The following is a 16,710-nucleotide window of genomic DNA, read 5'->3' as shown; positions in this document are numbered from 1 at the left end:
TGGAAGAAGATGAGGGGTTGAATTAGAAAGTTATTTCTGGCTTAATACAGAGCCATTGAATGAACCAGCCATAAATGGACACTTAATTGTCATTTCTTTAAAGCAAAGACCCTTCTGACCCAGAAGCAAAACAAAGCAGTCCTTGCATTTTATTTGCTTTAGGAGAAATGTCTCGATACCTACATGAATTCAAGAAACGGTAAAATTCAAATTTGTTTGCATGTTTTATTTATATGTGTTCTGAAGCTGTCCATATGGCAAGTTACTGGGATGGGAAAATCAGTGAACCTGTTTCAAAGACTTCAGAAGAATATTGGTCTGACTTAAGATCTCAACAAAGAAAAGGCAATTGACCATCTATTGGGTACTGAGACTCAAAGGAAAGTGTACTTTTGTTTAAAAAAATCTTTAAAAAATTATTATTTTATATTATTTCCTAGAATTATCTTCTGAGACCAAGATTTTATGAGTCTTTATTATTATTGCCAAATTACTTTGGAGAACAGTGTTATAATTACCAGCAGTGTTGCAATGCCAGTGTAATCACATCCTTGCCAGCATTAGATATTAACTCATACATTTGGAATTGGCTTCTTTTCATTCAACATAGTTCCCTAGAGAGTCATCCAGATGGTTTGTGTATCAATAGTTTATTCCTTTTTATTGCTGAATAGTATTCCATAGTGTGGATGTACTAGTTTTGTTTATCCATTTACCCATTGAAGGACATCTGGGTTGTTTTCATTCATGGCCTGTTATGAATAAAACTTCTATGGACATTCATATACAGGTATTGGTATGGACATAAGTTTTTGTTTTTCAGGAATGAGTATATAAGCGTGCCCTCCTTATTTTTAATGATGACATAATATTCCATTGTTTGTATGTCCCATAAAGTGATATTGGTCTCACACTGGTAGGCATTTAGGTTATTCCTAATTATTTGCTATTTCAAACAGTGTGGTAATAGCTAACTTATAAATGGGACATTTTGAACATTTATCTTCAGGTAATTCCTAGAAATAGAATTGGCTATCAAAAGGAATGATTATTCTTATGACAGATATTGCCTGATTGTCCTCATATAACAGTTTCTATTATTATTAGCTTTTTTCCTCACCATAGCACGTTATCAAATTTTTTCACTTTTGACATTCTTAGTGGATTTAATGAGCACCTATGAGTGAGACTGCGCATCTCTTCATGTATTTGAATCATTTATGCTTTTTCTGTGAACCATTCGTTCATATAATTTGACTTTTTTAAAAATTGGGTAATTAGTCTTTTTCATATTGATTTGTCAAAGCTCTTCTTATATTAAAGAAAACCCTTTGTGATATAGGCTACAAATGTTTTTTTCCTTGTATGTCATTTGTCTTTTGATTTTTGTGTATGATGTTTTTTGCCATGCAGATGTTTTTTATTTTTATGTAGACGAATATACCAATCTTTGATGGCTTCTGGCTTTCATGCCATTTTAAAGGCACTCCCTCTCCCCAACTCCAGTATTATGAAAGTTTTCCCATGGTATTTTATACTAGATTTTAAAAATATACTTTTAAATTTAAATCTTTTGATCCATATAGTATTTATTTTCGTGAGGCACAGTTCTGACTTTTTTTCCTGAGATTATGTCGTTTTCCAATATCATTTATTGAATAATCCAACTTTTCTCATTTTCTATTTGGAAATGTCACTTTATCAGATACTAAATTTCCATCTATATGTGTTGGGAATATTGCTAGTCTTCTATTTCATTGGCATTTATGTGTCTTTTCCTGTGCCTATACCATGGTGTCTTAATTTTTATAGATTTATAAGTACGAGAATTTTTTATTAAGATTGTTTTCATTTGTGATGTTTTCTTGGGGTACTCTTCTGTTTCATGGGTCTGTCTATATTTATACTGGTTATTAAAATGTTTTCATTACAGACTTAACAATGTTATGTTTTTCTATATTAAAATTTTTTCTTGGAAATTAAGGTGATGTAATGGATCATGTATACTGTACACTATAATTAACCTAATCATGTCATGTTGTATATTTGTTGATTCCAATTTTATTATAACTAATGCTACAAAGGTTATCTTATTCATAAAACTATATATTAGTATTATTTCCTTAATGTAATAGCATAGAAATTGATTTTTTGGGTCAGTATGAGCATATTTAAAACTCTTAATATTTATGCTATATTGCTTTTCAAACAGATACTAATTTAGATTAACATTACAAAATATATAAATGTTTTATTGCATACTTATTTTCATTATCTTTTTAGGCTGCTTGTGATCGTTCCTTACCGAAAGAAGTATGTAAAAGTGTCCAAAACCAGGCACGTGAAGAGGAGCCAGCTACAGTCTCTGAATATTTCTTTAATGATATCTTTATTGAAGTGGATGAAACAGAATAAAGGTTTTTTTTTTTTCTTTTTTTCTTTTTTTAAGTTTAGGATTTTCAGAGTCAATTATATCAACAAAATGGTATTTAGAAAAAAAGCATCACTGTATCTTTCTGTAGGTTGATTTTAAATATTTAATGAGCTTGATTTGAAACTTTTATAATCAGTGGAAAACATTTCTGGGGTTCCTTTCATTCTAATTAATTTAGCATTTTGGAAATACCAAGCAATTATGACTGCTTTCTCGGACAGAAATAGCAACTCTTGTTTACATTCAACTCTTCCTGTGCTGAACACACATGGACGTTTTGGAATGTCGTGCGTGGATAAATGTCTCTATAAATCACATTGTCCACGTATTTGGAGGTGGATTGTATTTAACATTTATCGACCTACTTTTGTGAAGGTTTTTTTCTGTTTGTTTGGATTTGTTTTTGATGATTAAGGTCTTTACAATTGTCTCTAAGTACATGAAAGCAAATTGTGAAACACCACTTATAAATGTTAAAAACTTTTCTATTATCAGCTATTTGACTGACTGAAAAATGTGTATTTTTCTATTTCATGATGTAACATTAGTCCTAATTGAAGAACTAGTATTTAAACTTATTATTTATAAAAATGAAACATCAAAAAACTTATTTATTTTTAAATTTTTTATTTAAAAGAATACTCAGTTTTAATTATTTTCACCCCTCAGATTATGGGCAAAGAAGGCATTAACAAATTTGTGTTTGTCTCCTTTCCCTCTATAATTTTAAATATATTTAAAGTGATATAATTAAAAGTGGATAGTGTATATGTTTTGAATACATTTTTCTCATAGTTTAGTATATTGACTGTGTACTGTGAATTTTTTGTTTTTCTTGTTGTTTCTTGGATAATCTCAGGATTTGTATGGGAAAAAAACCCTTAACTTCATTTATGAGGCAAATTTCCACACAAAACTCAATCTCCTTTACACACACATACACTTATACGTACACATTCCTTTTTTTAAAAACCAATTTCTTGGTAGTTTCCCCCCCATTAAATTCTGCTTAAGGAACACTAGGCCTTTAAGCACAGAACAGAATTGTGATATTAAAAACAGAAAATAAGATAACAATAAGACTTTATTAAATCAGTGGTTATCATCAGTATGAATTTAAGGGTTATTTTTTATTTTGTGATTTATATATGTGTGAGCATTATTCTGTTATCCACCCGAGTAAATCTTTGGTGGTTAAAATTAAATTTCTGAAAGATTTATTCTTTTATTTGAAAAGCCTCCTGGGTTGATAATGCATTAGATTAGGAGTCAGAAACATTTTCCACAAAATATTTTCAAGTTTCTAGGACAGATGGCCTCTGTGGCAATACTCAACTCAGCCATTTCGGTTGAAAACAGCCACAGACAATACTACGATGATAGACATGTCTGGGTTGGGGTTTTAGTTTGACCCCTACATGAGATAGTAATTTTCTTTCCTAAAGGTGCTGATGTCTTTATCTATGAGATGTTTGTCATTGAAGTTATAAGTTGTGCCTAACAATTAAAACAGTGTTGATTGCAGTATGAAAGGATCAGTATTTCAATTGGGGAGATATTTTAATGTCTAGATAATTGTGTTTGTGTATTGAAATAAAATGGTTGCCAGTTTTCAAGTTCATAAGTAAAATAGGATATGGCTGAGGAGGAAGTACAACAGTAATCCTAATTTGTTAAAACAATTGATGATATTAGAGCAGTTCTTCATTTCCTTATAGTGAAATTTACAGTTTAACTTTTTTGTCATAAAGGAGGATTTATAAATCTGAGTAGATATTCTCTATAGGTATGCATTTATTTATTTCATGTGATTAATATATCACAAAAATCATGGTAGTAAATCACATTGCTGTTTTAATGCCGTTTTTATAAATTTTTAAAAATCTCATATTCTGAATAGGTTTCTTATTTGATTAATGTTGATTTGGATATTAGGTTGCACAATTAAACATTATTTTACCCCTTATATAATATTTTTTAACTTTGTTAATATCTGTATCTTGTTCATCCAGAGTGAATCACTTTTTTTTTTAATTGGGGAATATTGAGGAGCAGTGTGTTTTTCCAGGACCCATCAGCTCCAAGTCAAGTTGTTGTTTTGCAATCTAGTTGTGGAGTGCGCTGCTCACTGGCCCATGGGGGAATCAAACCGGTGACCTCGGTGTTATGAGCGCTGTGTTGCCAACCAACTGAGTCACCCAGTTGCCCCCAGAGTGAATTACTTTTATGAAAGATGTAACTTCTTACTGTATAAAGAGTAATTTTATCTTTGGGCATTCATTGTATTAGCGAATCAAGTCAGCCAGCTAAATTATCCTACTATTATATACTTAAAAGTAATCTTGGGAAAAGAAAACTTAATCAGTGTATTTACCTTACAAGGTAGAAAAGATTTGTTCACTCACAAATGTATTTAATCTAATTCATGTAAAGATGATGATGTCTGGAAGAATTTGTATTTTGTAAATCTTAAAGGAGATATGATTAAATTAGGTCTTTATTTTTTCGTGACTTTTCCTCCTGAACATTTCCGTCTTAGCAAATGATCAACATATAAAATCCTAATTGTTGGTAAATGATTGAGGCACGGATAAACATATGAATATCCATTCTTTACCACCGTGTTATTTGAGATAGAAGTGACCATGTATACTATTTTGCTTGAAGAAGTCTGAGACAAAAAAAAGCAGTATCTGTCATTTGTAAATTTTCTTGTTCTAAAGAAAGCAGTTATGTCCTATAGATATAAATTATGTAAATAAAAGTTATTTTATACTATTTTTGTTGTGTCCTTTTCTTAATGTTTAGTTAATCAAAACTAGTAGTGTTTCACCTATAACTGATACTTACTTTCTTCCTTCCATGAAAATATAGTACAGTCATCTCTTGGTATCTGCGTGGATTGGTTTTAGAACCCTGAACAGGTACCAAAATCAGAAGATGCTCAAGTCCCTTATAATATGGCATAGTATTTGCATATAATTTACACAATCCTCCTGTATACTTTAAATCATCTCTAGATTACTTATAATCCTTAATGCATAGTAAACTCTATGTAAACAGTTGTTATTCTGTATGTTTAAGGAATAATGACAGGAAAAATCTCTACGTGTTCAATACAGGCAGTCATCGTAGACCTAACTGTGTAGTACATGCCAGCAACTACATAACATATTTTTTCGAATGTTTTGGATCCGTGGTTGGTTGAATCTGTTTTTTCTTATTGTCCGGCGGGTAAGGGATTGTGAGGAAGCCCAGATTTGTTAGAGGCAAAGTTTTACAAGTGGATAATAATTGTACATCTAAGTTGTAATTTATCAGTTAGAATTCTTTTTGCGTACTTATTGACCATCTCGCCGCTTTATAAAATTAGACACTTTGTTCTCCACTGTAACCCCAGTGCAGAAGAGCTGGGCCTTACACAGGAGCCATTAAAGAAATACTTGTTGAATGAGTAAATATATATCTCCTCTAAAGAGTTTATTTCTTAAGGCAACTTAGTATCTGTTCAGTTTCCTGCTGTCATACAAGGATACGCTTTTTCAAGTATTGGAATACCCTTTTTATTAGCACGGGAAGAAAAAAAAGCACAATAGAAAATGAATTGAGGCCGATTCCTAGGAAATTCAAAGGTAGCTCATCAATTCAGCGCCCCGGGAGGCAGGACCGCCAGGAAAGGGTCGCTCCACCCCTGGACTCGCAGTGCTCGTGGAATCGCGATGAACAGGGGCTCGCGTGGCTGCACATCTGCCCCTCATTGGCTGAGTTTGGGGGGCGTGGTGCGTCGTGCCGACCAATCACGGGAAATATGCCCGGGCCCGTCCCGGGCCTGGCCTGGGACGCGGAGGTGTCAGGCGTCGGGCTGGGACCCAGGACGTCCGCGGAGCCCTAGCCGGAAGCAGGGGAGCCGGAGGTAAAAGCCCCGCCCCGGCTGCGCCGCGCCGCTCTCCTGCGCTCTGCCCTCGCTCTGCCCGCTGCCATGTGGGCCGCCCGCAGGTTAGCTCTGTGGCCGTGCGCCCGCGCTGCTGCCCTCGGGCGGCGCGCCTACCACGGCGACGCGGTGGCCACGCTGGGCACCCGGCCGGACTCCGGCTCTGCCATCTACCAGGTAGGCGGGTTCGGGGCCTGGGCCTGGAGCCCCCGCGCGAGCCTGTGATTTCCTCTATCCCGTCCGCTAGTGCCGTAACCACGGGAGGAGGCGCTGGCCGGAGTGGGAAACAGGCGGAGGTTGGGCACACGTTTACAGCTGCTTTTCTGTTCTCTGGAGCCCCAGCTGTGACTCGGGGACGCACTAAGGGGTCGTGAAGTTAAAACGAAAAATTCCAGATCAAGTTCATTTTCGTTCACTTTTAGCATCAGCACTGTACTTTTGTGTCTTTGAAATCGGTGGTTCTCAAAACCTGGCTTAGCATGGTCACCTGAGGCGCTTGATAAACATACAGCTGCCTTCAGCTCCACCCTGGCCCTTTTCGGGTCTCTGGAGTGGGGTTGTGGTGTTTACGTGGTTAATGTCCTGAGGGCGCGGTGGCAGCCAGTTTTGGGAACTGCTGGCCTGGGACAGCAAACCTTGGAGGTTGTGCTTACCAGACTTAAGTTAAATAGTTGTTAATGTTAATAGAAAATATCCCTACGATATCTTTGAGCGGCTTTTCTTGGAACTGGGAGATATTAAAAGATAAAAAACAATTTGCATCTTGTGAAATGTCACAGCTGGAAAATTTCAGCCTGTGCCATGGTTTCTAAGCTTTTACAGATAGCATTTAAATTGGGAAACTAACTTTCAGAGAAGACATTTTAAAGAATTCCTGCCCCTGGGAAAACAAGGAAATTGAAAGACAATGTGAACCATATCTGGTGAGAGGCTTTCAGAAGTCCTTAGATTTCCTGGGGTCAGGAGAATGTTTAATTCAGAAACATTAAGTGTTTACTTTGGTCTAGGCATTATTTTAGGTATTTGGTAGATGTATGGGAATAGAATCATAATTTTGTGAGGAAGATGGACAAGAAAGGAGATTAATGATAGTACATTGTGATAAGTGGGGTCTAAAGCTTGAAAAGGTGTTTGCAGAAAACTACAGGTAGGAAATAATGAACAAATTGGACTTTGACGGCTGGGTAAAAGCTGGCCAGGTTCAGGGGAGAGGATGGGAGGCAAGACTACAAATTAAGGGAGGTAAAAGAACATAGGTACCAAGTTGTGAAAGTATATAGTGGGTGTGAGGACTTGGAAGTCATGGCTGGGGTGTGAAATTCCTGGAGTAGATGAGATTATGTGTCCAGATAAAGGAGCGCCTTGCATGCAGAAGCCGCCTTTAGATTTCATTTTACAGGCAGTCTGCTAAGATATTTAAGTAGAGAAGTGGCATGATCCTGGGGAAATAGAATCGTCAGTGTGATGGCATTGTGGAGGATGGATCTCCTGCCATTTTGAATAAATATGGCTGCTTCTTGGCTGGGTGTTCTCTTGTTTGCTGTAGGCCTTTTACTGTTTTCCAGAGCCTCTAAAAGGTTCTTTTAACCAGTTTTCGGTTGTTTTGTGATGTGTCTGTTGGAGAATGAGGGCCTGGAGCTTCCTGGTCTGCCATCTTTCTGACATCAGGTCTGGGCTGATGTTTTTGGTGGTGGCTGTAGCTAGGGGTTAGAGATGTGGGTCTGAGAATATAACTTCTTTTTCTATGTAAAATGTTTTTATCTTCTGTTCTAATCTGCACCAGTAATTAAAATAGGGAAGCAGTTGTGGTGTGGTGGAAAAAGCACTAGTCTGTATTTCATGTATATTAAAAACTAACAAACAACATGTTTCCATAGGGGGGAAAATACCTGGAGGGAAATACACTAAAATGTTAACAGTGGCCCGGTCAGTGGGCAGAAGAGGCAGTGTAGCACGTTGGTTTAAGAACAAGGTTCTGGAGCTAGTGAGCCTTGGTTTGAATCCTAGCTATACTACTTGTTAGCTGAGTGACCTTGGGCTGGTTACTTAGCCTCCCTGTGCCTCGGGTATCTGATAGAGTTCATTGGGACAGTTAGTGATTGCTTGGGTCAATGCCTGGAATAGAATAAGCCCTCAAGAAGCAGTAGTTCTTGATGCTTTTCCTCCTCTCCTCAAAGTCATCTCATGATCTGTATTTTAGCCAGCGTTTGCTTCAGTAATATTGTGTAGCAAATAATCCCAAGATCTGTGTCCAAAATAGCAAGTATTTATTTGTTGCTCTTGGATCTGATGTAGCAGTTCTGGTCTAGGCAGTGCATGAGATTCAGGTCTGCTCTACTTGTCTCTTATTCCAGGACCCAGACTGAAAAAGACAGTGAGTACTGGGGAAACTTTGTTCTCACAGTGGAAGGCTGGGGCACAAGAGGAGAGTATGGAAACACTTTGTAACTCTTCTTTTTTTTTTTTTAAGTTTCAGATGTAAAAACAGCACAGTGACTAGACATTTATGTACCTCACAAAGTGATAACCCCAATAAGTCTATTACCCATCTGACACTGTACATAGTTATTACAGGATTATTGACTATGTTCCCTATGCTGTACTACATATAACCATGACTTTTTAAAATAATAGTTGACATTCAATATTATTTTACATGAGTTTCAGATGTACAGTGTAGTGGTTAGACATTTATGTAATTTATGCAGTGATCCCCGATAAGTCTAGTTACCTATCTGACACTATACATGGTGACCTCTGCTTGCAATTGCTACACTGTCACATTTGCCCACATTCCACCGACTAAAGCAAGTAATGTGGACACACTCATGGACTGTGGGGTGGGGAAGTATAATCTCCCAGTGAGCCTTGGCAAGGTTGGAGGGAAGAATTTTAAACAAATAATACAATTTACCTCGTGACCTAAGATGGTTGCTTAAGCTACAACTATTATGTCTGAGTTCCAGGCACAAAGTAGGAGGAAGTTGAGTAGGCAAAAGGACATCTTCATCTGCTTGTCTGCTTTTTAAGGAGCCTTTCTAGAAGTCATACCAAACAACTTCTGTCTATATTTCATTGGTTGGAATTGAGTCACACGACCATACCTGTCTACAAAAGGAAGCCAGGATATAGTGCTTTTCCAGCTGGGCATGTTGCCACCTTGAATAAAACTGGGATTCCATCATCATGGGAGACAGGAAGAATGGACATGGACAAGCAGCGAATACCGTCTGCCACAGATAATAAGTAGCATGGAGAGAGTGGGTGTGTTCTTCGTAAGTTATGTTGGATGTTAAAAGATTTCACTTAAATGCATCCGTGTCTTCTGGGACCTCCAGCTACAAGTAGTAAACTTTGATACAAACAACCCACAAAAGGGAAACAAAAAATAAAGCCATGCCTTGGATGAGAGATGGCACATAGGGGCCCAGGCCACAGTCCAGTTTCTGTCTGCCTCATTTTCCTAGTAACTCACGTTAGAACAGTAATACATACTGCCTGCTCCTACTTCCCCCATAACCATGTGATTCAGAAAGCCTTGGCAGGTCGTGACAGTTTCCTTTACTTTTTAATGAGAGGCTGGCTTAGCTAGGGTAAAGATCCCTTGCACAACCAGCTTTAGCTTTCATTGACGCTGTTCTAAATTGGGCAGCCTCATTGGCTGCAGTGATTGTGCTTTGGGGTTTGGCTATGCTCTAATAGAGGATTACTTATTTTCTCTGTATGTGAACTGTTTTTCATCAGCTCTAAACTTGGGTGCCTGTGGTTTGCAAAGTTGGCAGGTCAGCAGATAGGATGCAGGAGTGGAGCAGGAGGAGAAAGAATAAAAAATGAAAGGCACTCCAGAATCCCATCAGCCTCTAGATCTACAAGGGAAGAACTTGTTAGAGGACACTAACAAGTGTCCTAACAAGTGGGGATGTATTTAGCACTGTGGGAAAAATCCGTGGGATAAACAACGTTTTAAGACAAACAAGATGGAGAATTTATATTTTAGAAAAGGCTTAAGAAATACATCAGCCAGTTGTGGGTATGTAGACCTTCCATAGGATCCTATTCAAATAAACTATTAAAAAAAATCTGTCTGACAGTGGGGAAATGTTTTCGCTAATTGGATATTTGATGATATTAACAGATTATTCACATGTCCTTTTGGGGATTTGGAAGCACTTACAGATGAGTGTTCCATGTAGGGTTTTCTTCAGAATAATTCAGGGTGAGGGGCACAAGGGAAACAACTGGCCATTTATGGATAATACTTGAAGTGCATTGGGTACATTTCATTATACTAGACTTTTTCTTTTTTTTGTCTTTTTTTGTATGTTTGAAAATTTCCATGAAAGAAAGTTAACAGCAATGACAACGAACCACACTAAAGGGGGGCTGCACACTAAAGAGGGGCTGAACGTGTTAGTGAAACCCCCCACTCTTTAATTTGCCTAATGTAACCTGCCTGTTCCTTCATTTTCTAGTGCTGTTGAGCTAAATAGGACTGAGCAGGAGATACAATGTCATGATGGCCGGATGGACTTGCTGGTGAATTAGCCGCAAACGATGTCACTGAAACCTTTTTTTCTTTATCGTATCAATTTTAAACAGGCAAAATAGAAATGTTTCTTGACCTCAGGAACTCTTGGAGCTGTAGAAAATAGGAAATAATGGAGATATATTATAAAGACTGTAAATTCATCTAATTTTGAACAGTTGGAAAGCTGTTTGGTATTGTGTCACATAAAGGGAATTACAGCATCAGATATGTGGATCGCATTATGGGGAGCAAAATGTGTTAGCAGGTAAACTCTGAATTTTCAAAAATAATTAGCTACGTAGGTATCGTTCTAAAGCAATGTACTGAAAAAAATGTATAATACAGAATGGTGAAAAGTTAATACCTCTGCTCATTTTCCACTTTTCACTGTTTATATTTTCTTGTATACACTCTAGAAAATTTCTAAGCATATGCAAACAGTTTTGTTCCTATTTAAACGTGAAATAGGATACACTTCTTTTCCATTGGGCTTTGTTTTTAAGTGTAATTTGTCAGTAAGCCAGTATTTCTGCATTGGGTAGAACCTCCTCAAGATGGGACAGAAAAATAAGATGTCATTCTAACCCTTAAAAGTTAAGGAACATATGGCTTGTTTTTGTTAAAATAGGAAAACAAGTAGAGATCAATTAAGTTCAGTGATGTTTAAGGGAGAAAGATATTAAAATGAGTAGGAGTGGCCAGAAATGGTGTTGGAGATGAAGTGAAACATGAAGTAGGCTTTAAAAGAGGGGTGAGATTTGGATACATGGACCAGAGAGGAGTGGTGGTAGTAAATAGCCTGAGAAAAGATAGAAGAGAGGCAGGAATTAATCTTTTCCATACAATGGATTGGTCCAGCATGGTAACGCTTATTTTGGTAAAAAAAAAAAAAAGTATTTGCTTTCTAGTATCACTCTTTATTTCTGTTTTAGGAAAACTATGAACAGATGAAAGCACTAGTAAATGAACTCCATGAACGAGTACAGAAGATAAAACGAGGTAAATACTCATTTATTCTGCAATTTATGCTTTTATTAACTTAAAAATAAAAGGCCAAAGTGAGAGGCGACAAGCATTTATTTGAGGTCAAAAGAATAGCTATTCTGGAAGTAGGTACTGATTCAGGCTGAAACCCAAATAGAGTTCCAAATAGGAGGTGACGATAAGGGGTATTTATGAGAAAGTTAAGGGGAATAATTACAGAAACAGAAGGAAAGAATTTCTATGGGTGTTCATAAGCTAAGGAAGGCCTTTCTATAGATAGACACAGATAAGCTAACATAGTGGTGATTGTTGCGTCCTGCACAACACAAGCCGTGGGAAGGCGAGGGAGGCGGTGAGGGTTAAACTATCATAAAGAGACAGAGACTCAGATATAGTTAAATCACAGAGGACCAAGGGACTGGAGCCCTGAATCGTGGGTATTTATTGATTTTTTACAATAGAAATCACATGATTAGGGGCAGGGTCTGCGAAACTCTTCCACCACACGATAATCATTCATTCCAAATCCCATAATTGTCCCAAAGCAACCGATGCATACCATCCCCCAAATGACCAAGGTGTGGTGCATACACTCCCTGGGGGAACAAGTCTCACAAGATAAGATTATCCCATGAGCCAAACTGGAGGGGCGAGATGCTATTGTTCTAATGGGTCCATTACACCTGAGGGTAAAGGACAACAGTTGAGGCATGAGTCAGCAGCTTCTCAGAAGAGGAGGGGCACAGCTACCTCCTAACTTTACATTAGCTCACGGGGGTCCTAGGGGGGTCCCGTCTGGCTTAGGTTGTTTCTCCCGTGAGAAATCTTACCCGTCTTTGACTGCAGACCCTGCTTACAAGGACCAAACATGGAGACTTAGAGTAGCATAAACTCAACCCCAATGAGGGACAATCCCGCAGGGTCACCTTTCCCTAAGGAAAGATTGGAGGGGACAGACTGCTAGGTTGCTGTGTGACTACAGATGATAATTCTAAAGAATGTCTTTAGGGGTGGCCGGATATCTCTCAGTTCGTTAGAATGTGAGCTCTCAACAACAAGGTTGCTGGTTTGATTCCCGCATGGGATGGTGGGCTGTGTCCCCTGCAACTAAAGACTGAAAATGGCAACTGGACTTGGAGCTGGGCTGCGCCCTCACCATCTAGATTGAAGGACAGCGACTTGGAGGTGATGGGCCCTGGAGAAACACACTGTTCCCCAATATTGTCAAATAGAAAAAAAAAAAAGAATGTCTTTAATTTTCAGTCCTGTAGTCGTGTCTGGTTTTCTGATAGCTTTGCAAATAGTTGCAATATAATACTGCTTTAGGCCCAGTCCAAAGGTAACGTTGCCTACGTTTAACATTCCAGAGGTTTGAGGAGTAAGACGTGCAAGGCAGTTTGTCTGAAATAGCAGCTCCAACTCAATTTTGAAGTGGCTCCATTTATATTAATTTTCACACTTAATTAAAATGTCCTTTTACAGTTATTGGTTTTAGGAAAAACTAGTAGCATTAAGCTTTTAACTCCTCAAGACTGCATTTGTTGGTATGCAGACATTTTCTCCTATTACTTGGCCGGTTTTTCTGCTCTCATAGCACCTCCACTATTTGGGGAAAAGTAGAAATTCAAATTCATCAATTTTTAAACTATTACTTCTTAAGGTTTTGTTTCAGCCACAGCATCACACTCATCTGAATGTTCAAAGTGGCTTCAAGGGTATGATTCCAGTTATGTTTCAGAGAACCTTACCAGCAGGATATTTTGCCTCTCAAATCATATCCAATAGACAAAACTCATGTCATTTTTTAACACCATTTCCCCACATTAAAACAGCGGTTCAAGACCTGTCTGGTCAAAAAGAATAACAAATGTCCACTAACCCTGTTTCTATAAGTAACCCTCCTACTTACCTATCCCTATTATTCATAATACTCAGAACTAAGTGCTTTGATTAACACAAGTTAATTGAAGGACTGTGTTTTGATAGATTCAGAAGTGCTTATTTTTTATAAAGCTGAGTAATAATTTTATTGATACAGAAAAATCACAAATAGTTTTGGTGGTTGAAACAGGAGTTTTTAATGACCTAAAGGTAAGACGTGTGTAGTTTTTGAAGACATTGTACAGTGGAAGTTAAATTCCAGGCGTGTAGTTCCAACACTGCAGGTGAACAGCTGAAGTGACCCTAGCTATTTGTGCTGAGCTTGCAGAGGCAGACGGCTGGGTCACGACTGCCCCCTGGTGACAGCAATTGAAAGATGCCGCAAACTGTAAAATGCTTTGTCATTTCAGGGATCTTTAAATGTGAACAGACTGTATGTCTTAGAAACGATGCAGTATGGTGAATGAGATATGGTGAATGAGATAGAAGGAAACTGGCTTTTCTGGCTCTGCGTTTGTGGGAATGGAGATCATTAACACAAAATCTTTGAGAATAATCCTTGGAAAACTAAGGTGTTATGTCTTGCTGTCGTTTTGTCAGGCCCACATCTTGTAGGCCAGTATAAATGCCAGAAGACCTTAATTCTGAGAATCGGCATCAGGATAAGCAGACCACTCACTTTCTGTTTTTTCTTAATAAAACCAGAATTCACTAGGTGTTCCAAATTGCAAATTCAATCTCTAGGCAGAATTAAGAAAGAATGATGTTGTCTTAAGTGCTTACAATTTTTTTATCATCTCGTTGTCATCCCACCCTCCCGTGTCACCCCTTCCCCTGCTACCCCCTTAGAGGGCACTTATGTCACCTGACTCCCAAAGACTCTCACCACGGGGCCTGGGCTTCCTTACAGTGCTTGGAGTTCATTTTTCTTTTACTATTTATTTTTAAGCAGCTGTGTTAAGGTATAGTTTACATACGATGAACTGCATCATTTAAAGAGTGCACTTTGCATTTTGACAGATGTATACACCCATGAAACCATCACCACAATTGGCTCAATGAACGTTTCACTCCCAGAAATTTCCTCTGCCCCTTTGTCACCCTCTCCCTGTCTACCTCACTCCCTCTCGTACCCTTAAATGCACTTCAGTAGGGAACTCTGAGTTAACTGTGGTTGGGAGAAACAAGAAAAGCGTTGGCTTAATTACACTATTTTATATCTAAATCTTTCCCTTCCAGAATTATTTGTAACTTTAAGACAGATTTAATCTTAAAAGTATGCCATCCACTGCTTCAGGAACAAAAATCCCCTTAGATACAGGAAAGAGTACTGGTTTGAAAAATACAGTTATACGTGGAACCTTATTTGAAATAGATATGACTTATTTTCTCACTTAAAAAGCAAAGAAACAGCTTTCTTAAATAGCTGAACATTTTTTTTTATTAAATTTATTGGGGTGACAATTGTTAGTAAATTTACATAGATTTCAGGTGTACAATTCTGTATTAGTTCGTCTATAAATCCCATTGTGTGTTCACCACCCAGAGTCAGTTGAACATTTTATTAGACAGAGTATATTAGGATGAACTTCTTGGGCAACAGAAAAATAAGCATTTTAAGGTACAGTTTGATCCTCCTTATCTGTTACCTTGGTTTGCTGAGAGTGGGTTATTGGCATTCCCGAGACCCGGAGCCCACAGCTCCCGGGTGGGCGAGGTTTGGTGTACCTGTCACACCAAGCAGCCTCATCAGGCTGCCTCAGCGGACTCTTGAATTATTGTAATTTTCTTTGTGTGGAACAACGTCAGGAAGCACCAAAGACAATCTCTGAGTCAAGACACTAACAAAAAAAGGGGACTTTTAAACTGCTGCATAAGGTGTTAAATTCTCTCCAGTTTGGAGACAGCCTAAAAAGTTGTGGGTCACTAACGGCCCCCCTAAGTAAGTTTTGCTGTGCTTATCATGGAAGTCATTTGTAAAATAGTGCTTTTTACCTGGTACAGAGGAAGTTAGGAATTTTTCAAATGTCGTGTAGCACAGTGTTAGATATTTGGAGTAGGTATTTAATAAATGTGGAGATGAGGCAGTGTTTGCAATGCATGAGTTGCAGAGAAAATGCTATATTATTTCTTAAAGTAATTACTAGTGAATTCAGAAAGTGTGTGATATGCTGTGAAATTAGGAATAGATTGACTTTTAAAAAACGCCACTTTATTTACTTCACAAAATTGACAGCTTGTAAAGTGAGTGGTCTGAAAAATTAACCGTTTTTCACAGGATACGTTGAACTTTCAAAAGCTCTAAATTTTGGATCGAGTGTTATATGTTTTTCTGGCATTAAGTTAAATGGAGATCTTATATATCAATCTAATCCAATCCTGTTTTATCATCTCCTAATTTATCATAGGAGGTGGTGAGAAAGCCCGAGAACGTCACATATCAAGAGGAAAACTGTTACCCAGAGAAAGAGTCGATGGTCTTTTGGACCCAGGGTTTGTATATACCGAAGTCCTAGCTCAGTGTTCTCTATTCCATGGAACTTTCTTAGACAGTTTTATAAATCAGTGATTTTAAATTCTGGTTCTTAGTATCCGATTCAACAACAGATGTTTATTGAGAGGCTACTGTGTGTCAGGCACTGTTGCAGGTGGGGTGCTAGGAATACATCAATGAACAAAATAGACACAGATCCTTGCCCAACTGGGGTTTACATTGTAGCAGAAGGACATTGAAAATAAATGATACACATCGTAAATTATGCAGTATGCTAAAACTGGTAAATGTCACGGGAAGAAGAAAAGGTAGCCTAGCGTAAGGGACCAACAGATGAGAGTCAAGTTGCAATTATTAATGGGGTGGTTAGGGTAGGCCGCATTGAGAAGATGATGTTTGAGCAAAGATTTGAAGGAGTGAAGAGAGACAGCCCTGTAAATATTGGGGAAAGAATGTTG

The 16,710-nt window shown here is 37.9% G+C and overlaps 2 protein-coding genes across 7 annotated transcripts in view; both read left to right on the top strand.

Moving 5' to 3' along the window:
• BDP1 (BDP1 general transcription factor IIIB subunit) overlaps nt 1-5,208 on the top strand; it is an 83,007-nt gene extending 77,799 nt beyond the window's left edge. For all 3 annotated transcript variants that reach the window (XM_081054466.1, XM_081054465.1, XM_081054464.1), the window contains exon 39: nt 2,284-5,208. In XM_081054466.1, the coding sequence (XP_080910592.1) occupies nt 2,284-2,415 (132 nt within the window). In that variant the 3' untranslated portion in view covers nt 2,416-5,208. The remainder of the gene's footprint in view (nt 1-2,283) is intronic.
• Nucleotides 5,209-6,197: 989 nt separating this feature from the next.
• Nucleotides 6,198-16,710, top strand: part of MCCC2 (methylcrotonyl-CoA carboxylase subunit 2) — a 90,419-nt gene continuing 79,906 nt past the window's right edge. For 2 of the 4 annotated variants that reach the window (XM_081054431.1, XM_081054432.1), the window contains exons 1-3: nt 6,260-6,542; nt 11,826-11,892; nt 16,167-16,251. In XM_081054431.1, the coding sequence (XP_080910557.1) occupies nt 6,414-6,542; nt 11,826-11,892; nt 16,167-16,251 (281 nt within the window). In that variant the 5' untranslated portion in view covers nt 6,260-6,413. Of the gene's footprint in view, nt 6,543-11,825; nt 11,893-16,166; nt 16,252-16,710 lie in introns of all 4 variants that reach the window. The other 2 variants (XM_081054430.1, XM_081054433.1) reach the window with 2 other exon arrangements.

This window comes from Rhinolophus hipposideros (genome assembly GCF_964194185.1).
Source record: "Rhinolophus hipposideros genome assembly, chromosome: 7".
In the NCBI taxonomy this organism is placed as follows: domain Eukaryota; kingdom Metazoa; phylum Chordata; class Mammalia; order Chiroptera; family Rhinolophidae; genus Rhinolophus; species Rhinolophus hipposideros.
The sequence above is the reverse complement of the archived record's forward strand: the minus strand, read 5'-3'. Positions and strand labels throughout refer to the sequence as shown.